Source organism: Haemaphysalis longicornis, unplaced genomic scaffold (assembly GCF_048455015.1).
Source record: "Haemaphysalis longicornis isolate Haplotype H1 unplaced genomic scaffold, Haemaphysalis longicornis Haplotype H1 scaffold_2, whole genome shotgun sequence".
Taxonomy (NCBI): Eukaryota; Metazoa; Arthropoda; class Arachnida; order Ixodida; family Ixodidae; genus Haemaphysalis; species Haemaphysalis longicornis.
The window spans coordinates 261,928,187-261,951,343 of NW_027526295.1; the positions used below are offsets into that span (position 1 = coordinate 261,928,187).

Consider the following 23,157-nt stretch of genomic DNA (forward strand, 5'->3'; position numbering starts at 1 on the left):
GTACCCAATGGGACCATATTATGTAATAACTTGGAATGAATTAGCTTCGGAGAACAGCCACATCACTGTGTTTTGCTACGCGATAACGAGGGCTACGCATCATACGGTGAGCCCAAACGGTGCAAAATTAACAAATATCGATGCCTAGGCGCAAGACTACCCTGGATGCCCTAGCAACGACAAATTTTGCGTGACGGTTGGGATTGTGGTAATGATGTTCACGAAAATGCCAATCTTCGGCCGACTCTGTACGATGATATTAGTGTGCAGTGTGCACATACAGATAGTGGGGAAGAGTGTGTGTGTGGGGGGGGGGGGGGGGTGCACCATTCGGCCCGCACGCGTTGTGTTCGCACCGAGATGTTTTGTGCGGGCCGCATGCTGTTGTGCGCATTACAGAACAAAATTGTATTCACGTACAAATTCGGTCCTACTTGCGCACACATCTAAAATATTGTTACGTAGCAAAAGACGTAGCCTAACAAACCCAATGCATGGTTCGCGTCGCTATCATTTAAGAGCAAGTCATGACCCACGGGCTTGAAAACCGTTGTGCACCAATACGAAAAGTTTTACAAATACATAGAAGCATGCACAACGGCCTAGTTTGCTTATTTTAGGAATATGTCACTTCTGTACTGAGGATGAGAAGGGAAAAAAACGTTTATTTCTCCCATTGACTGGGAAGAAAAGAGCGCGGGATGGTTGTGGGTCATCCATGGTGGCTGGCGTCCCTTGTCCGGGATGCATGTCCAGCTGCAGCTCGAATGGCCCTGGTCACCAGGTGCACGCTGGTTTTCGAAGACATCGCTTGTCAGCAGGACCTCCTACTGCTCCGATGTCGGGGCGATGACTTTTGGTAGTTCCGCGACGCCTTTCCTCTCCCACATTATGTGGTACAGGCTGTTGAAGGTCCGCACCATGTGGTACAGGGTGTTGGTGGTCCCAAAGCAGAAGTTGCAGTGGTAGCTGAAGAGCGTGGGGGTATATTGGACAGCTGTGTGGCGTGCGGGAAGGAGTTTGTTTGCAGTCTCCGGAATTGTGTGGCTTCCTCTTGGTTAGCTTCGGGTAGGGCGGTAAGTATCTTCTTCTTGATAGCCTGTAGTGCTCTAATACGTCTCTGCTGCGCTTAGGGATGGACGGGTGGTTGTCGGCAGAGTGGTGAGTGCCTATGAGGGTTGAAGCCCGGTGTGAGTGGCCTCGGGCTGCGGTATCTGTCTCTTCATTACCCTCTAAAGACTCGTGACCCGATGTCCAAATGATATGTCAGTTTTGCGTGCTTTTGAAGCCTTATATAGTAGAGCAAGTGCCATCGCTGAGATACGGCCCTTTTGAAAATTACGGCAGACCGCTTGCGAGTCGGTGATGACGGTCACCCGGCCTTGGGTATCTGGCACTGTGGTGGTGGCAAGCACGACTGCCGTATCCTCCGCAGAGTCGGTGTCATCTGTATTGACCGTTGCTGAGAACAAGTAATCTCCTTTACTGTTTGTCACACTAACCGCGTGCTCCCACTTGGTTCTTGCCGGGTACCTCGCAGCACCGACGTATCTTGCTGAGCTGCCCTTGCTGTATTGCTTTTCTCAAGGCCTTAACCATGGCTTCCTGTATTGAAATAAAAAAAAATTACTCTTTCTCTCATGATAGACCGCATGCGCCATTTAATGAAAACTAGATAAACTAAAATGCATTTCTTGATTTTTTTCAGCAAAGACCTGCTAAATATTTCTAAAAGAAGCAAACTAGGCCGTTAGGAACATTCTCATGAATGTCTAAAACATTTCGTATTAGTACACGATGATTTTTAAGCCCGTAGGTCATGAAGGAATGTGGTCAGCTGAGTCCCCCTTAACTCATCAAGTTGTCTCCATCATCGCCTGGAACAGTCTCAAGCCACTACAACCCCATGACATCCCACCGACTCTGGATCCCTGGGGCCGCCCTTTTGCCACGGACTCTACGGCCACCCATCCCGTCCCGCGTAGCCCGCCCCGTCCGCGCTTCCCTCATCAAAGCCCTCGGAACAGTAAACGCACCCACAAAATCGATATTTACACCGCTTAATATTCTTAATAGCTTAATAGCTTAATATTCCATACAATCGGCAGACCTGTCCCTGTCCTTCGTCAAGCTGATTCACAGCTTTTAGTCAGGGAACCGTCCAGAATTCATTCTGGAAATAAAATATTTGATTTGATTTGATCCTGGAAGCGGAACTCCGTGCCATCATTCAAGCCATAGACTTGATCATGTTCGACTTCCCCTCCCCCGTCCCTTCCCAGACACGTATCCTGGCGGACTCATGCGAAGCCCCAAGGCTTCTACAATACCATTGTCAACAAAATGCTTCGTCAGATCTCTATTCTAAATCTAGCAGCAATCATTTTCACATTGACTGGTTGCCTGGACACGAGGAGTCAGCACCGGGGAACCGGTAGCCCACTCGGCTGCACGGGAGTGTATAACCTCTAGGCCTCCGCTACCCAACCTGCCATGGCTCCTCCGAATCTTGATTCACTACCGCCGGCTATACAGCGTCTACGGCACAAAAAAAAAAAAAAGACCGCCTCAATGCTCTCATTCCAACCGGATTTTTTATCCGCTCTACCCCCGCTCCCCAGAACCGCCGAAATTTTCATAAACAAATATTTTGCCGATGCTAGCCTTACCCTATAGAGGAATTCCGTAAATGGAACACCCCATATCTGCCGCCTCGATGTCCCATCTTCGCCTCCCTCTCACCCGCCAATCTCCAACATCTAATTTGGCACTGTCCGAAATTCACGCTCTACAGAACCTTCAAGCCTCCTCCGAATACCTCCTCCTCATAAAGAACCCTCCATACTGGCTTTATTTGCACATTTTTCTCCAAAGAGCAGTCTAGCGGTATGGTGGTCCTGGCGTCTCCACGTCACTTAAAGGGACCCTGCAACACTTGCCATCGACTACTAGTAATGTATTTTGGGATAAAGTCTATTGTCCCAGAAATCTCCTCCCACAAGAATTATGAAAATCCGTTCACAATTAACGAAACTGCGCGCGATGAGAAATCGCGCATAATCATTCCCTCTCAACTCGACCGCGGGCAACGCGACGAAAGCTGCGCGCTCTCTCCCGGAGAGGGGGGCGGCTCGCGGCGTTCTCTTCGGCGGCCTTCGATATATCACATGCCGGGTAGTTTTCTCCTTTTCTCCGCAACGCGGAGGGGCCTATTTCCGGTCTGGTGCCACAAAAAAGCAGGCATGGGTGCCTGCTCGCAAGTGCGCGCTCGGGCTTGTTGGGCGTTTTTGAAGCAATAAACGTTTGTAGTCGAGTGGTCCCGTTGAAAGGGAAGTATTGAGCTCATCACTCAAACTCCGCGCGCACTCAAAACACAAAAGAAACGGCAAAACTGTGCCTACAGGTTCAGGCATAGAAGAGGTTCGTACACAGCGATGACGACGACGGAAATGGGAGAATCTACCCGCGAAGTTGACCAGTGACAGCCGATCGGGCAGCCATGGCCTATGTGACGTCCCTCAGGCCATGCATAATGAGGACAACTGAAGAGAGAGCGATTTGTTTTTCCGCGTCTTTCACATCGATTTGCGCGGTCACCGCTTCACGTGCACGTGTAATATTTGGCTCAGGTATTCCTGGCAGTGTAATCTAAACGTTGCGCAGGTTTACTTGCACTGCTCAAAGAGTGTTGCAGGGTCCCTTTAACACCTCGCCCGAGCTGCCGGCAGCTAGCGGGGAAAATGGTCCGAATTCCCTTTGCCGTCGTTCCCGGCTTGTAGAGGAAGGAAGAACCGCACACAGAAGCACGAGTACAAACACAAAACACATTTGTTTCTCCCTCCGAGGGACACCGGCTGATTCGGAATTCAGTTTATGGCGTCTCGCTACGCGTCAGTGAATGCACGCAGAACAGATAATTGTCCGCTTTTTCCGGCATCTGATCTACCTATCTTGAAAGGACGCTGTTCGGCACGTTTGCACGTTTTCTTAGCATTATTTTTGATTTCGTTGTATTACTTTCTGAGTCTGTACTAGTAAGTAGTAACTGCCAATTGAGTTAGAGCCCTGGAACAGCACTTGTCTTGTTGAACCAATATTTTTCACGGAATATTGTAATGAGGTGTTTTCATATCAGTGTGTTATAGTTTATAGACAGGATTGATGTTTATATTCTGCTTGGTTTAGCAATTTGTATTCTATATCTGCTGTTTTGTCTAATATGTTGTGTTTCTCTGGCAATTTCTCAATCTGTTCCACAGTATTCTGAAATGAAATAAATAACTCACTAGTGGCCACTAGCGGAATCGGGGAATACAGGACACCTACGTAGCGCTGTTTGAGGATATCTACAAAATTCTAAACAAAAGGAGAGTGAGAAGTTCGCTGTCAGCATTGGTGTCAGACAGGGAGGCGCAATATCTCTCGAATTATTTAGAACATGCTAATGTGCGCATAAACATAATCCGTACATATGTACTCGTGTAGGTATATACGTCGATGCATACTCCGACTTCTAAAGGGGCAACATATGCGGTATCCAACGTTGAAGTTAGTCATTATTGAGTAAGCCAGAGAGGTCTATCGCCGAGTAACTAATCCAGCTTGCCTTATTCTAGCTTCAATGAATATAAAAAAGTAAACATTTAGGGACTCTTACCAGCCTTTTATCTTTAGTTTTTCCTATGCTCAATTAATTTTAATGTCATGAGTGCTTTAAAACCCAGATGGTGTCACGTATTGCGCCATTCCACAACGGGATGTTATTATGGCACTCGGGAATTCGAGCTCATGTTGCCGTGTTACGGTTGGCGTAGATGAGTAGTTGCTTTTGAAAGGCTCGCTCGCGATGTAAGCACGGCCAAAAAGGAACACTACCGAGAACTAGCGCGCTAGGATCCCGAACTTCTGCTCTTGCATAACTTTGAGGCATAACTGCTAGAATTGTAGCGTATTTTGTTTGATTAAGGTGCTGATGCATGGTCATTGTAACACAGAAGCAACTACCTAGGAACACTTTCTTCATGCATTCCATACCACGGTGTCTGTCTGTCTGTCTGTCGGTCGGGGGTTCTGTCTGTCTGTCGGTCGGTTACTTGCCGGAATACTTAAAAGCCGGCCCTCTTATTATATCAACCTGCAATTCAACTCCAACATGCAGCCAATATACTACATGGGTGTTTTAGGCAACATAAGAGAGCCAATGGAACGCTCCCAGCATGAGCAGAGAGGGAAAGTCCGAGGAAGGAATCCCAATGGTTTAACAAGGTCTATGGAAGGTTCCGCCGTCAAAAGGAGCGTCTCCCTCCACGCTGCCACCACCCACCGCGAGTGGTTGTGCTTTGCCTGTTATGCTGCCAGTGCAGCGTGCGTGTGTTTGTTTTCATTCACGCGTGCGGCGGCAGGGAAGAAGCTTCCACCTTCTTCTACAACCAGTTCTCGTTCTCCACGGCCAACGAGGTGCAGGCGTGCCTGTCACGTGACGCTACGCTCTCCCTTCTCGGCGCAAAGGTGAGGAGGTACGGACGGGGAGCAGCACCGCTTTTCGGTCGGAACCCGCGTGCGTTTGCTTTCGGCGCCCCACGGTGAGGGCATTCGTGGCCAGTGGCCGCCGGTGGATGGAGTCCGCGCCGCATCCCTTCTGCTCTCTCGTGAAGGGTGCGCGACAACTGCATTGTTGCTACTAAGAGGCCACCGTTCTCCACACCACTGTGACGCGCGTCCTCTGCAAGGTCCTCGAGAGTCCGACCCCGTGAATGTTTGTGTCGTCTCGTTCAAACGTGAGCATGGTTGTGCGTAGTCGTCTGCCAAGATGATGAAGTGGAGGGTGCAAGGCAAGGCCGCCTGTTCCGCCAGGAAGAGCGGCGCTGGAATTCGATCGGGAAAGCGCGGCACCGGCCAAGAGTGAGTAGATGTTGGAATGCCGCAGGGAGCACTCCTTTCGCCTCTTCTTTATGGGTTCGCCTGACAGGCTCTGCATGACTCTAGCCTCCACCTGCGGCGCTACGCGAGGGGCCACATCAACGATTAAATTTCATCCTGCGCCCACATACTTTTTACCTCACAAATGCAGGGCACAGTTCTCCTGTTTTCTTTATACTTAAAAAAAATGCGCAGGAACTCTTCGGGAGTTACCTAAATGATGCGAAGCATGCTTGCTGGTAATCACCTGGTATTTGTCGCCATGTGCCACGGTGTTCTGTGTGAGGGCAAAAAAGAGCGTGGAAACTGAAAAACGCGGTTAAAACGCCGAAATATTACTTTTACCAGTGCGAGCGGACGAACAAATAGCATCGTCGAAACTGTAACATGAACTCGGCGCGATCGAACTGGAAAGAGACATCTGTAAATCAAGCTAATGTGGCGTTTAGTTTAAGTTATTTCATTACAGCGTCTTCTGTTTTCTGGTTCTTTTATTCCTTTTTTATTCGGAATACAGTCGAACATGGATATATCAAACACGGATATATTCAATTATTGTCTCAATCGAACAGTTTAACATTCCCCTGGAAAGGCTATGCAACGCGTGTATCGAACTCCCAATCACGGGTATACATTCGATGTATCGAACGCTGCGCCGCAAGTGTCCCTGCAAGTGCGCTGCTACTGATTGGGTGAATGCGCTGATGATGCACTTCGAGAGTGAATTTAGAGAGGAGTCAGCATTTCCATGCACCACTCTGAATAACACAATGACACACGAGTTTGTAAGTGCTGACGGCGATGTGCTGGCTGTAGCGGACATCACCGATGCCGGGGAGGTGGAGGAGGAGGAAAAACTTTATTAATGTACAGGACAGGGCTAAACGGAGGGAGATGCTGTTTAGCCTCTCTAGCGTGGGTGGTGTTCCTCAGTCCGGGATCCCATTGATCGAGACCGCTGCCCGTGCACGCTAGACGAGATCCCGCTGAGACTATATTTTCATTACTAGCGGTCCTGACAACGTTCCCACCCGACGCGGCGGCTCAGTGGCTAAGGCGTTGCGCTGCTGAGCACAAGGTCGCGGGTTCGATTCCCGGCCGCGGCAGCCGCTTTTCCGATGGAGGCAAAAATCAAAAACGCCCGTGTGGGCGATATTTCGGCGCGCGTTAAATATCCCCAGGTGGTCAAAATTAATCCGGAGCCCTCCACTACGGCGCGCCTCATCGCCTGCGTTGCGTCGGCGCGTTAAACCCTGCAATCAATCTGACAACGTTCCCAATCGCCCGCTGCTGCCGAGCTTGTGTCAGTGTTCAGATTCGCCACTGTTGCGGAACAGTGTACAGCGCCAGATTTTTCTCATTTGGACGGGGTTAGTAAGCTTGAAGACAGTCTCGTGAACTCTAACGCACAGAAGAAGCAAGAGAATCTGACAGACACATTCCATGCTAAATAAAGTTAGGTGATTGTTGCCCTGTTGTTCTAATTTTCCGTGCTGCGAGGAACAAACGGTAAGCCACCGCTTGTCGCGACTTTGAAAAGCTCTCCGTGATGTGTGGAATTGTCAGATAAGCCTCAGATAGGCAGTTTTTATTTTTCGAATTATCGATATATCGAAATATAGCGCGACCCCCTAGTAGTTCGATATATCCGTGTTTGGCTGTAGTCGGGGAATGCTTCACGTAGTGTGCCGAAGTGACTTGGCCGCACTTTTGTGACTCCGAACCGAAAGTGCAATCTGTCCCAGGTGTTACACGCGAGTGCATTAGTCCGCATTGTGATGAGGGTGTACACATATACACGAGTGAAGTCGTCCGTTTTTAGGTGCGCTATGTCTATAGCGTTACGTTCGACGGAACCCAAAATTGAGAACTAAATTACGTTCGATGGAACTTCATTACGCGCAGCACATGTAGGCTTTCACTACGTAAAAGCTCGGCAAACGTTTCCACTGCGCCGTGCGCTGCTGGCTCTTTTTAAGCAACCCAAGGCGGCAGAGTGGCGCCTCGTCAAGAGTCTTGCGCTGCCACCTCCCAAGAAGACAATCCGGCTGAAATTAACGGGCCCTCTGCGCCCACGCTCCCTTCTCTGCGCCGCATCCACACAGTCTACGAGTGGGCGTTTCTAGCCGCTCCAGCAGCTGCTGCCAAAGAGGCACGCTTGTTCCGACTTTGCCCCCCACCCTTTCCCCGCTGTCTTGTTTGGAAACTCGCTCTCGCGCCCGCTTCCCTCGCCTTGCGTGCACGAAGGTGGGCCGCAAGCGCCGTGCGCGCCAGCCTCGAATGCAAATACGCGCTCATCTCCGCTGAGGTGATGCAGTGCACGCCAGGTTGTTCTTATGCTGGCCTGAAAGGACTGCTGGCGGCGTCTACTCTGCGACGAATTTAAATGTTACAAAAAGCCGCGGAAGGTTGCACCGGGGCTGGCGCCTCCATCCAGCACTTAAATAATCTGCACCCATTTCTTTTTGTAGCGTGAGCTACACTGGGCGAGGTTGAGTAGTTTCGCGTGGCTCCTGGAGAGCCGTGCCGCGCATGCGCGAGGAGCAGTGACTTTTTACGGCGCACAGCTTGCGCGCCGGAGCCACCGCCATGACTCGATTGGATTGGATTTGATTGGATTGAAAATTGTTTTAGCAGCAGTAAGCATGATAATCGGCTACTCCTAGACAACCAGGAAACCTAAGAACCAGCTGAACCTTAGCTCACGCTACGTATGTTCTGGCATAGCCGAGCTAAGCAACTGCTAATTTTTTTCCCCTCCAAGCTGTTGATTAACATGAATGAAGCGTACATCGCTCTTCCTCAGTCCTTTTCTTTTTCTCAGTGGTCAATTATGTGCGTGCAGTAACACGCAAAGCAGAAGCGATTTGGTGGTTATAGTACGGGAGAGTGCAACACATGTGTTGACCTTACCCTTCGTGTTGGCTGGCTGGAAGCCATTCTGCAGCTGAGCACTACGCCACTTGTGAGAATCTAGAACGCCGTAGCCGCATTTCAGATGAATATGAAATAAAGGGAGTCCCTGCACTTTATCGGTGCTCCCGTCCCCATTTGCTCCAAATAACCCTGATCTACCGCACGCCTCATCTCCCGCTGCGTTGTGTTATTTTGGAGGGTTAGAAATGCTGACAAACTCAATACTTTCACATCTTAGTAGTGGCTGTGGCAGCAAATTCAAGATTTTCTTATTCTTTTTTTGGGCGGAGGGGCGCACGTTTCAAAGCAAACTTATTGGAAGGGTTCGTTTCGAAAATTGGTCCACCTTAAACGCGAATCATCTGATCTAGCCCTGTTGTGCTGCACCGATGACTCTTAGGCTTGTGGGAAAGGTTCCTGCCATAAAATTCTTTGATGATTTAGAGTTTCGTGAATTTTTTTTAGCAGCCGAGAAAAGGTGCGGACACTTGAGGGCGTTTCCCGGCGATATTCCTCCAATAGTTTCTCATGCACAACGACGGGTCAGTCGTTGTGAAAAACTAAAAGAAAATAAAAGAAACTGAGAGAAGAGCTAAGAGAAAAACGAGGCTAGGGGGGGGGGGGGGGGACTTTTCATCTCCGTCTAGCTTCGTATGAAACAACGTTGGTGAGCCTGCTAACTTCCCCCCAAGACCGGCCAACAACAAAGATCGCTCATAGGGAAGTTTCACGGCTACTTTCGCGTAAAGTAAACAGAGATGCATTTCCTACATCTGTGACTTCATCCGGGACAAGAACACAGGAGGAGCGATTTTCGGACTCTCGGCGAGTCTTGTTCCGCCTGCTGACCAACACCAGCACTTCAACCTTGCAGCAACCATGTGGTAGTCTTTTGTTCTGTATACCTTTCACCCTACCGTCGCAATACCACCTCCTTACTCGTCTCTGCCTGTTCGTGAGGACCATGGCGTGCCGCATTCTCTCGACGCTCCTACACGCACCTGTCAGTATGAATGCCGAGTGGCGGCCCTTTGATCACCTCAAGCCTTCGTTCTCTCTCTCGCTCTCTCCTTCGCACACGTCAATATCGTTCCCACCATTGCGTTGCGTCCCCCCTCCGCAATCCTCTGTCATCTTTCCTGGAGAACAGGTGGCACCTTCAGTAGCGCGTTGTCCGGTCTATAGTAGTGCTATACTGTACACGCTATCGAATTCGTCACGGCTAGTCACTTAGCACTTTTTATCTAGCTTGTAAGGCGCCACCTTCGGAAATTCGAGTATTCGAGACCGTGCGCTCCGGTGGTTCGCATCAAGTTGATTTAAAAAAGAGAGACTTGGTGAATGAGGATGCTGAGTGCGCTCTTGGTGGCGAAGTGGTGGGGCGGCAGATGACATGTTTACAGGCCATCCAGTCGTTTCCCGCGAAAAGTTCCACGACGCTTTCTTATGTCGTATATCGTGCACATTGCACTGACCCCTTCTTCAGGCAGTTGACCAGTCATTTGGCAAGTACTGCTGTGTGTAGCTGCACTACGAATTGCCGAATGTTTTTCGACGACAAACGTGGGCGAAGCAACAAGGGAGCAATTAACTCGTATAAATGTCGATTAACTTGTCGTATTCATGGAAACCGTACCAAAGTCAAGCAACCGACAGTCACGGAAGCAGATTTCAACAACTGCTTTCGTGGTGTGTTGGTAATTCCCCTTTTCTCTTGTTTTGGAGTTGCACAACTTCGACATGGTAAAAAGCGCACTAGACGGGGACAGAAGAAAAGACAGTGACATGGGGCGAGCCTCGTCCCGTGTCACTCTCTTTTCTTCTGTCCCCGTCTAGTGCGCTTTTTACCATGTCGAAGTCGTATCACCAACTATCCCAAATTTCTGCGTTGAGGAGTTGCACGACTAAGTTGACGGGCTGTGTTAACAGCCCGTGAGACAACCTCCGCTATCAGCTGCCCGCGCGCTGCTCCATTTGCGGTCTCCTCATTGACACGGTTTTCGTTTTATGTTGAACGTAAGGTTCGTGGCGGCATGCAGAAGGGGGAAGACCTCACCAAGGCCGGTCGGCTCCCGACCGACTCGTGACGGGGGGATATTCGGCGGGCGACCATTTCGTAAATGGCGCAAGGCAGTCTTCATCGACCGGAACTGGTTATCCGACTTTATTTTGCATAATGTGCACTCATTGCGGGGACGCGTCTCCTGGGCTTGACCCCGCATACCACGATGTTGAATGGTCGCGAGCAGGGCTTCTGGTATAGTCGGGAGAGCTGCTACCGTCGTGGCGTTTATGGCCTTTGCTTTCCGTCTTCGCCGGTTGCTCTTCGCCTCCAAGATTTATCGACAAGCAAGGGACTTCCGTGCTTTCTTTTCTTCTATCGTAAGTTTTTTTTTTTTGTCAATGTTAGGACGATGAATTGCTTGCCATCCCGCGAAACAAACTCCACATATCTTTTATTTCTTTAACGTTTGTAATTAACAGGTTAAACGAGTCAGCAATCGGATAAACTTAGCTCTGCGGACTTGTCAAAAACTTGGCGGCGAAGACGATGGGAAGGAGACATCACTTTCGGAAGAACTTTCTTTAAAAACGGTAATCTTTCTGGGGCTACTCAAACCGGCAAACTTCGGTCTGTCTGTCTGTCTGCATGCCTGTCTGTCCATCGTTACAGCCATCCGCCCAAAAGCTAAAAGAATTCTTGGGCGAGAAATTGGAAACACGCTTCACACTTGTCAACAATGTTGAGCAAAACAAAAACATTAGGCATAAATCAGGCAAAACATCAATTAAAAACTGGTACTCGCAGTGTTCGTTTTTTTTATATAAATGTTTGCTTGATGTTTGCGACAGAAAAGAAACGATGTTTTGACCCAAAAATACAAAAAATTCACAGCATATCCACGGGGTGAATGATGATGAGTGGGCGAAGCTCCTGAGGGGAAATCATCGGTAAAACCGTGACTCTTCAGTGAAAGTTCGCCCACTACATCTGTGTCCGAACGTAACGTCTAGAAAGTCTCGCTTAAACCGCGCGTCGGCACCTTGGGGCTGAGCTCGCCTGATGCGTTTTGCAGACGCCTCACGAGCTCTCACTGCATCGGGGTCTGCCTGCCGATACGCGCGCTTTCTCGCCGCTTCCCGTTCTCTGACGTTTTGGAGATCCTCTTCACGCCGCAGCCGTGCCGCTTCGCGTACGGCAGGGTCCTCGCGCCGTTGCCGTGACGCTTGGGCCTCTCGTTCTGGAACGCTGGGATCTTGGCGGCGGCGTCGCGCAGCTTCACGGAGCGCTTCTGCCTCGCGGGCTCGCACATCTGCAGCCTTATCCATCGGGCGACTCCGAGCGCGCGCCAACAGCGAACGGATTTTATTACAACGCTCCCCGCCATCTAGTAAACAATCCAAGAACTAAACTAGAGGTAGCCACGCCATCTAGTAAACAATCCAAACGCATCTTTTCATCATATACAAGTACCGCCATCTAGTAAACAATCCAAGAACTAAACTAGAGGTAGCCACGCCATCTAGTAAACAATCCAAGAACTAAACTAGAGGTGGCTACATACATACGTCGAGGATGGACAGACCCACGCCCTAAGGAGCTTCGCCCCTAAAAGGACTCGTGCGCAAGCCTGTATACATCGTGGCGGCATTTTGAAATCCAACAGTAATAAAAGGTTCCCATAGATGGCACGCCAGCAGCGGAACGCGGTTTAAATTGAATTTGACTTGAGCGAGCTTCCGCCGTGTTTATCGCGGGAGGGGCGAGACAGGAAGGGAGGAACGTAAAAAAGGGGGCTGGGGAGAGAGGAGAGGCATTTACGCGGTAGCGACGGCAGACGACTATCGTCTTTCGTCAACATTTGCAGCAAAGTGAGCAGATACACGGCGGTTTTTTGTACAAGGATGAGCTCAAATAGACTGAAAAAGAAAACTTCGAACATGGCTTACGCAGCGCAGGCTATAATCTAGTTGTGGTATTAAACAATGTTTACAACTCACGTCACTGATGATGAAGAATGAGCTTAAATAGACTGAAAAAGAAAACTTAAGCGCAGCTATAATCTAGTTGGTGTGGTATTAAACAATGTTTACAACTCACGTCACTGATGGTGATGAACGAGCTTAAATAGACTGAAAAAGAAAACTCAAGAACATGGCCTACGCAGCGCAGGCTATAATCTAGTTGGTGTGGTATTAAACAATGTTTACAACTCACGTCACTGATGGTGATGAACGAGCTTAAATAGACTGAAAAAGAAAACTCAAGAGCATGGCCTACGCAGCGCAGGCTATAATCTAGTTGGTGTGGTATTAAACAATGTTTACAACTCACGTCACTGATGGTGATGAACGAGCTTAAATAGACTGAAAAAGAAAACTCAAGAACATGGCCTACTCAGCGCAGGCTATAATCTAGTTGTGGTATTAAACAATGTTTACAACTCACGTCACTGATGGGATGATGAACGAGCTTAAATAGACTGAAAAAGAAAACTCAAGAATATGGCCTACGCACCGCAGGCTATAATCTAGTTGTGGCATTAAACAATGTTTACAATTCACGTCACTGACCCTTTAAAGCTAAGAATGAATGCACGAAATACTGTTATTCGCACTTGTAATTCGCAGCGGGAACATTAGTACTGATCCTACAGGGTTGTCTCGCTCACGCGGTTTCCAAGTGGCTCGTGGGTGGGCCCACAGACAATGCAAGACGGATGGAGCCTGGCCTGGGAGAGGGGGAGCGAGACCCCGGGCAGTCCACGTGCAGGCCTGTGATTGACATTCGGGTACCCATCGTATAATGTAACGTGTGGAGCGAGCTCTCCTGAGCTTGTTGTCTTCATAGGTAGGCAGTTAATCTGCATATGGCGTAAGATTGCCGCCTGGAGACGTCGGTGTGAGTGTGAGGCTAAGTGGGGCAAGATTCCCGGGCGTTCTGGAGGAATTCTCTGCCGCCTAAGAGTAGGTGGTTGGTGGGAGCCCGCGGAGGTCGCGATATTAGGTCAGAGTGTTGGCGCGGTCGTTTTGCTGCACTGATTCATGTACCGGAGTTACGATAGCACGATAGGTGATGTGGATACAGTTTTCAACAAGGCGATATGGACAAGCCGCGCCCAAGTTCGCATTAGGTTGGGCTGCAGGAAAAGTCTGCAAGCGTAGTCTGAATCCGAGAGAAAAAGGAGGGCGGGCTGTGGTACGTCGGCTGTCTGTAATCACGAAAAATCAGTGGAGTTTGGCAATACACGGCGGCAAAGGACAGGTGACACGTGTGCTACGAAAGCAAAAGCACGGATGCAGAGGGCCGGGAAGAGAATCAGAGAGGCGGTATACTTACTCTATGCGAGCGGGTGGAGCTGCGAGCATATTGGGACAAGGGATAAGTCCGGGCAAAGCAGGGACGGAGACGCCTGAAGCCCTGCGTCTATATGTAACACATGATGGCGATGATGATTATAAGGATGGTGGTGGCCATGAATTCGACTAACGAACGTCCGCTGGAAACTTTGAAGCGGATCAGGTCGGAAATACCGGGCTGGAAGCAATCAGGTAATCCGAAGATCAGTCAAGCAACGCATCGAGCAATAAATACTGCCAAATATCGTTTGCTGAAATGAAGAGCACGATTTAAACAAAGCACGGTGAAATGAAGGACTGTGTCCAACGTTTAGCGCCCACTATTTCATTCTCTCTGTTTCGCACAGTCGTTCATCCCGCGCACCATTGTCGAGTGGAAAGAAAGAAATACGTTCCTAAAGCTTATGCGCACTGCGGACGCTAATTTTATTCCTCGTTTTTTATCTTTCCTTCCTACCTTTTTCTCAGCAAGTGTATTGATTGATTGATTGTAGGGTTTAACGCGCCGACGCAACGCAGACGATGAGGCGCGCCGTAGTGGAGGGCTCCGGATTAATTTTGACCACCTGGGGATCTTTATCGTGCGCCGAAATCTCGTACACACGGGCGTTTTTGCTTTTCGCCTCCATCAGAAAAGCGGCCGCCGCGGCCGGGAATCGAACCCGCCCTCAGCAAGTGTATACTGGCATGCAGTTGTAGCCTGTATCTATTGTTTCCCATAATGTTGCGGTTGATTTCTGGCTTTGTTGCATCTTGTTCTTGTTCTTTTTCGCACCAGGTTATTTTGGCTGTCGCTCCTATGTAATAGGGCTTCTATTTATTTGATTATTCATAGGAACCTTACAGTCCCCTTTGGAGGGCATAGAGTAAGAGGGGCATTTGAAAACGTAATAACAGAACAAAGCATAAATTTAAGACAGGAACATCGTAACAACAAAATATAAGCGCATTATACATATTTGTAAGTGCAAAGTGACCAGTTTTTGACCGTACATGAACACTGGTGGCCGTAAACATAGCGAAAAAACATACAATTTGTGAGGGGAAAAAAGAAAAAGGAAACACAACATAGACACAAACCCTGATAATAGGCGTTACACAAAAATTCGTGAACAGCATTAAATAGTGTAAAGCGCGAGTAGCTGACGGCGAAATGTTTCTGCGTTAGATATGGTGGCAATGTTATCAGGCAGATCATGCGAATGACACGAAGCAGTGCGGATGAATTAAATGTATTGGTTTTACCTTATATGCGCATGAAGCCGGACTTATTATGCAATCTGCGTGAAAAAGAATGAGGTATTTGAAGTGGTAGCCTGGTTCGTTTATGGGTGAAAATATAGTTGCGCAAAAGGCACAAAGCAGCAATATTACGGCGGCTATCTAATGGCGGCAGTTGCAGGTCTAGTTTTATTTGTGTTATGCTGTAGTTGATATTGTCACGAAGCCAAGGACGATGCAGTTGTTTGGAAAAGAAATAAGTTTATTAGAGCGAACTTGTGCTCCCCTAACAACTGAAAAGAATACAGAGGCTGGGGGCGAAAAGCAAAAACGCCCGTGTGTACGAGATTTCGGCGCACGATAAAGATCCCCAGGTGGTCAAAATTAATCCGGAGCCCTCCACTACGGCGCGCCTCATCGCCTGCGTTGCGTCGGCGCGTTAAACCCCACAATCAATCAAGAATACAGAGGCGGCGAGGCAGCGGTCAACAAAGTGCCGTACGTGCGTCGGCGAGCGTCGCAGAATCGAATGCCTCGGCGTCTGCTGTGCAAGCTTTTATCTTTCGGCGTGAGAGTTTCTGGAACCGTCGATTCGCATCCAGAACATTGTAGATCACAGAAGATTATTCTGGGCTAGCGGCGTTAGGGCGAGACACTCTGCTTATCTGAATGAGATAGCCTGTGCGGCATAAAAATAAAGAATGGAACACGCGCTTCGCAAGGGACACAGATAACAGAGCCGGGCGCGGCCGGGCATTAAAAACAAACAATAAATAAACAAACCCGTACATGGTTCGCGGCATTACCCCCCTCTAAAAGTGCATCGACCCGATGCTAAAATAAAACGACAGTCCGAACAAACAGCAACAACAAAACAACAAAAAAAAGTTCGTCATCTTGCGAAGTACGGTTTGAGGCGAACCACGTGGACGACTTCGGGTCACGTTCGTCGTCGTGATGCGCCGGAATCGCCACTGGGGATCACTTCGTTGGTTAATTGGCCAACACGTCGTAGAATCTGGTAGGGTCCGAAATACCGTCGCAGAAGCTTCTCACTGAGTCCGCGTCGTCGAATGGGAGTCCAAACCCACACACGATCCCCTGGTTGGTACTCGGCGTCTCGGCGTCGGAGGTTATAGCGGCCGGCATCCACCAGCTGCTGGTCCGTTATACGAACTCGAGCGAGCTGGCGGGCCTCCTCCGCACGTTGAAGGTATCCTTGGACGTCGGCGTTGAGGTCGTCGTCTTCTACATGCGGAAGCATGGCGTCGAGCATCGTAGTCGGCCGTCTTCCGTAGACAAGCTCGAATGGTGTCATCTGCGTAGTTTCCTGCGTCGCTGTATTGTACGCAAACGTGACATACGGGAGGACTTCGTCCCAAGTCTTCTGTTCAACGTCGACGTACATGGACAACATATCCGCAATCGTCTTGTTCAGACGTTCCGTTAGTCCGTTCGTTTGGGGGTGGTACGCCGTCGTTCTTCGGTGATCCGTGTTGCTGTAACGTAAGATTCCTTGCATCAGCTCCGCGGTAAAGGCCGTTCCTCGGTCCGTGATTTGGACTTCAGGAGCTCCATGTCGCAGCACAACTGGGTTTATAAAGAACTTGGCGACTTCTTGTGCAGTCCCCCGCGGAAGAGCGGCGGTCTCTGCGTAGCGCGTCATGTAGTCTGTCGCTACGACAATCCACTTGTTCTCCGACCGTGACGTCGGGAACGGGCCTAGAAGGTCCATTCCAATCTGTTGAAAGGGCCTCGACGGGACGGTGATCGGTTGCAGAAGTCCGGCGGGTCTTGTCGGCGGCGTTTTTCGTCGCTGGCAGTCACGGCAACTCCGAACGTAGTGGGTGACGTCGGATGTAAGGCGGGGCCTGAAGTACTTCGCCTTAATTTTTGCAATAGTGCGAGCTGTGCCGAGATGTCCGGAAGACGGGTCGTCGTGGGATGCTTCCAAAATTTGGTCACGAAGGTCTGCGGGAATGACAAGTAGATAATTCGCTCTTGTTCCGGGGCTGAAATTCTTCTTCACGAGGACGGAGTTTTTGAGGCTGAATGCTGGTAAGTTCCGCTTGAACGCTCTAGGCACGGCGACGTTTCGTCCTTCGAGGTAGTCGATCATTACGCGCAAGTCCGGGTCGGCACGCTGCTGGGCGGCTAGGTCGGTCTCCGTAACAACTCCGAAGAACGCGCTGTCTTCATCGGAGTCTTGTGGTGGCGGGTCGACAGGGGCGCAGGACAGGCAGTCGGCGTCGGAGTGTTTCCTCCCGGATTTGTAGACGATTGTAACGTCGAACTCGTGCAGGCGCAAACTCCACCGCCCAAGACGGCCAGAGGGGTCCTTCGTGACATCTGGTGGAGGTGCGCGGTACGCACCCTTCATACCCAGCACCTCCACCAGATGTCACGAAGCCAAGGACGATGCAGTTGTTTGGAAAAGAAATAAGTTTATTGGAGCGAACTTGTGCTCCCCTAACAACTGAAAAGAATACAGAGGCGGCGAGGCAGCGGTCAACAAAGTGACGTACGTGCGTCGGCGAGCGTCGCAGAATCGAATGCCTCGGTGTCTGCTGTGCAGGCTTTTATCTTTCGGCGTGAGAGTTTCTGGAACCGTCGATTCGCATCCAGAACATTGTAGATCACAGAAGATTATTCTGGGCTAGCGGCGTTAGGGCGAAACACTCTGCTTATCTGTGCGGCATAAAAATAAAGAATGGAACACGCGCTTCGCATGGGACACAGATAACAGAGCCGGGCGCGGCCGGGCATTAAAAACAAACAATAAATAAACAAACCCGCACATGGTTCGCGGCATTATTGTAGTTACGTGATATGAACAGGGCTGCTCTATTCTGTATCCTTTCTATCATATTTATTACGCAATTCTGGTGATGAGACCAAATTGACGAGGCGATTTTCTATTGTGGCAGGATGAATGTTTGAAAGGCGAGTTTACGAATGTTTACGAACCCAGCGAACGTGATGCTTTGGCGCATAAAGACGTGATATACGAGACCCATGAAAGATCGGCTGTCAGAAGAACACCAAGGTACTTGTACGAAGAAGTATGGGAAAACACAGTGTTATTTAAGTAATAAGAAAATTCCGAATTTGCATGTTTACGGCTGAAGCACATTACCTCGCACTTTGTAAAGTTTAATATCATGAGCCATTTGTTGCACCAATCACAAAGAAGGTTAAGATCTGCTTGAAGTGCTAAGTGATCATCAGGGGTGTTAATGGGACGGTAGATAATACAGTCATCTACAAAAGACGCATGCAGGAAGTTATCTAAGTCGGTAAGTTGTTAATGTAGATTAAGGAGAGTAAGGGCTTAAGGACGCTGCCTTGTGGCACACCGGAACTAACAGAAGAAAGTGGGGCGGAGAAATTGTTAACAACAGTGAACTGTGGCCGAAAAGAAAGGAAGTTTCGTATTCAGGATAATGTTAAGAAGTCAAGTCGGAGAGCAGATAATTTAGAGATTAGGCGGCAGTGGGGCACGCGGTCAAGAGCTCTGGAAAAGTAAAGATACAGTCAGTTGGAAGGTTGCGGTCCATGTTAGAGTGTAAGTCAGTCGTTAGTTCAAACAATTGTGTCACAAAAAAATCCCTTCCGAAATCTGTGTTGATTAGTAAAAGAGAAACTGTGTCTCGAGGTGGTTGTACACGTTAGAACTGATAATGTGCTCCAGAGTTTTGCAGCATATGCCGGTTAAAGATATGGGTCGATAGTTGTCAGGCGATAGTTAGGGGTACTCTGAATAAATAATAAAATAAAATAAAACAATCACTGCCATCCCACTCTGTGAAGGTTGATGACCAGCGTTTACGGGATGACCATGAAATCCTGCTCTAACCACGCCATCGCGCCTGGGAAGCGTTCAGCGGGGTTGTATACCCACGCCGACGTCTTACGTTTTCCGCCTCGTGGTATTCGGGGTCCAGACGGGCACCACGATTACGCTTGGCGTTCGCGGCCCGATCGCCGTCGCTGGCCTCCTATCGTGTGTTCGCCCCTATTGCCGCCTATCTTTTTTCTTTATGTGCAATCTTCACAGTGCAAAACACAATGTGAAAAAGCCAGCTTATAAAGACCCAGCTTGCACCAATCTTTTTAAAGTCAGCTTCACTTCTAAACAGAAATGCGTTGCTGGGAACAGTGGGAAGACATACAACCCGCCGCGGTGGCTCAGTGGCTAAGGCGTTGTGCTGCTGAGCAAGAGGTCGCGGGCTCGATTCCCGGCCGCGGCGGCCGTTTTTCTGATGGAGGCGAAAAGCAAAAACGCCCGTGTGTACGAGATTTCGGCGCACGTGGTCAAAATTAATCCGGAGCCCTCCACTACGGCGTGCCTTATTGCCTGCGTTGCGTCGGCGCGATAAACCCTACAATCAATCAAATCAATCAACATATTTTACAGAGGCAGTGTACGCCATCTTATATCAAAATATGACGCGCCGGATGCGAATAGGTGGCTGAAGCAAGATAGTGTGCCGAAGTGATGAGGGAGCGGCCCTTCGCGTCTTACGGACGGAAAATAACGGGGGAGTTAGCCTATAACAGCTCCCCTGTAATAAATAAACAAGTAAATAAATAAATAAATAAGTAAATAACCTTCATGCGGGCACGGTACGTGTTAGCGGGGCTTCCGACGAGGAGCCACGGCGAATAACTGACTCATCGCGCGTTCGACAGGTGAAGCACAGCCGAAGAAGAGGCGCCGGCTTTGGCGGGAATTTGCCCCTTGGCTGAGTGCAAGGGGGCAGTCCGGCCGGTTGTCGGCCTCGATAATTACGAGGCGCTCTGTCAGTTCGTGTGACTGCACCGTTGTGCGCTGTGGAATGCGTTTCTGCGACTCCACGGTGTGTTCCCCCTGGCCGGCGCCGCCCATCGTCTGTCGACGCTCGCGGAGAGGGGCCGTTACGCTTGTCCGTTCCGTGCGTCGCTCTTTCTATGGTGTTATTGCGAAAGCCATAAATGCCCCATTGAGCCAAAAAAAAAAAAAAAAAAAAACGGGCATCCGGTGCCGGCATCAGTAGCAGCGATAGGCCGCGCGCCTTTGAAGTGTTTCCCAGCGCTAGGCGCTCCACAGCACGCAGTCAAACTTGGCAGAAGCAAAAGGCGGCCGTGCACGCCAGAACACCGCCGTTGAAGTTGGGGAGCCGAATAGCACTGCCAAGTGAGCGAACAGACAGCAAGAGAAATCCACAATCGCCATCCCTGACTCATCCAAAACAAGGCGGCACTAACGAGCAGCGGTGCAACGCGTAGGAGACAGATCAAAAACATTCGGAAGCACAGGGTGGAAGCCGATCGCAAAAGAAATCGTGTCACGCGGCAAGGAAAAAACCTTTTCAAGAACGCGAGGCGGAAGCAAAGTTTACCTAGCGTTCACTTGGGCGGTAATGCTTTCGCATTACCGCCGAAGTGATGTCCTCGGATTTTTTCACACGCCGTGTAAAATATGGCTGCAGTGTTTGGTATGGGTGTGGTAGAGACGGAGAGCATGTTTGAGCGAGGAAGCTAATGCAGTAGAACCACGTACGTGCACGTGAGTGAGTGAGTGAGTGAGTGAGTGAGTGAGTGAGTGAGTGAGTGAGTGAGTGAGTGAGTGAGGGAGTGAGGGAGTGAGGGAGTGTGTGAGTGTGTGAGTGAGTGAGTGAGTGAGGGAGGGAGGGAGGGAGGGAGGGAGGGAGGGAGGGAGGGAGGGAGGGAGGGAGGGACTGAAGTATAACTTTATTGGTTGAACTAGAGGTCAATGGCTTTTAGACCAAACAAATCAACAGGGCCGTCAGTTAGTGCGCCGCAACGACATATGTTCTGCAAGTTTAATATATATTTCGATTTTCAAGGGCTAGTAACTAGAAAATGCGTTACTTGCGCAGAAAATTATTGAGAGCAGATTATCTGTGTGTTCAAAGCTCCACACTCTGTAAGTTGGACGAGTAATCCGGAGCCCTCCACTACGGCGCGCCTCATCGCCTGCGTTGCGTCGGCGCGTTAAACCCCACAATCAATCAATCAAGTTGGACGAGTCGGTGCTTTAAGACCAGGGATGAAGAATGCGAAGCATATGTGATGACCTTCTTCGTCTTTCATTTACATAACACGGCGCTATAATCTCCTCATACAGACATCCCTAGTGGACGCGCGGTACACCTCCACGATAGTTCGACCGGATGACGAGCGGGAACAATGGTGTCCCACACGATTTGGCCGGGCTTATGGCCGGTGCGTAGCTTTCGCGTAGCGTGACGGTGTGACCAACAGGGACCTTGACCGGGGTCCATGCGCAGACCGAGCGTGGACAGATCGGTGGACGCTGTGTGCGAGCCATACTTCCACCTCCTCATCCCTCGTCTCCGAGCGAACCGATTGTTTGCCGATGAGAGCGTTCTTTCCCACGACCCCGTTGGGCCGCCAGTCAAAACTGGTCCCGTCGGCTGTTGCTGCTGTGCAGAAAGCCGTCGGCCGAGAGAACTCGCAAACTGCTGGTGCACGCGAGAGCCGACGGAGCTGCCCCGCTGTTTTCATGTTTGCACACCTCTTACCGCATGTCGAAATTTAACGGCGGCGCATTGTCTGACCGGTCAAATTCAAGCGCTCGTTCGGGATAAAAAACCAAAATAAATGCGAACGGGGCACTTGCCGAACACGCAGGTTAGTGAGAGTAACGATGTATGGGGATCCGCCTGCGTGCTCATATTCAAAGAGAAAGGCATGGAAATAGATGGGCGATTCAACAACAAATTCATTTCTGACGCGTTTTTGATGATAGGATTACATGGACGATCTGTCATTGATCTCGTCTCTGCATCATATATGTTTGGTCTCCATAACGAACTTATAGCTACAGTGACTGATCACAGTCGACTATAAGCTTCCGATTAGACTTGTCCGGAAAGCTCCAGCTCCCGTAATCGAAACATGACCTCACTAAACTTTTAGAAATACACAGCAGGCACGCTCTAGGCACACTGCAAGACCGGTGGGAGGGGGCCTTCAGCATGCTAATTATTTTTATGCATTTAGTTTTTATAAGTGTGGAATAAATGTGACCTTGCATGACGAATCCGGCAAGGGGCCCAAAAACTTGCGTCTGTTTTTTCGGGGTGGGTACTCCATTCTATTTTGCCACTGGTTCGGGTGCGATTCGATGCCGCCTGCAGAATAAATAAGTTCATACTGAACAGACAAAGAAAATAGATCCAACAAAGTATACTGATGCTATCTGAAAATAGGCCACCCACACGGTTACCACTTCTTGCACGGAACAAAATCACCAATACGTGAAACAGGCTGTGAACAGCTCCATGCGTTTTTTATTATATTTCATATAATGAACAACCACAAGTAACTGTTTAAGGCGCTCTTTGGCCTTCGGTAGCCCCTGTGCCACCAAAATACGCGTAATACTACAACAATATGCGGATCGGCATGGCCACATGGGTGGAGACGTCGTCATGCGCGCAGAGGAGCTCGCTGCGAGCTTATCAAAGAAGGAAGCATCTACAGTTTGAGGGATTCACAACTCCCCTTTTAAGTGCAATGCACTTCTTAAGCGACCCTGAACCTGCGTCCACCGGCGATGTCCGCGCACGTGGAGATGGGCGCGCGCAGCCGCTGACATGGCACATACCCACGTGGGGGATTGGCCAGGAATCTCCTCGTCTTCCTTGGCAACGGGGGGAGATGGGCGCGCGCTGCCTGGCCGCTGACATGGCACATACCCACGTGGGGGAT

At 49.7% G+C, this 23,157-nt stretch overlaps 1 protein-coding gene across 2 annotated transcripts in view; it reads left to right on the plus strand.

The window, feature by feature from the left end:
* The window catches only part of LOC144170544 (uncharacterized), a 236,044-nt gene that overhangs the window by 133,803 nt on the left and 79,084 nt on the right, over nucleotides 1–23,157 (plus strand). Inside the window, exon 1 of one of the 2 annotated variants that reach the window (XM_077700399.1) lies at nucleotides 5,564–5,901. The exons of the other annotated variant lie outside the window; for it this stretch is intronic. Within the exon in view, the coding sequence (XP_077556525.1) occupies nucleotides 5,810–5,901 (92 nt within the window). The 5' untranslated portion in view covers nucleotides 5,564–5,809. Of the gene's footprint in view, nucleotides 1–5,563; nucleotides 5,902–23,157 lie in introns of those variants that run through there. 2 annotated transcript variants of the gene reach the window in all.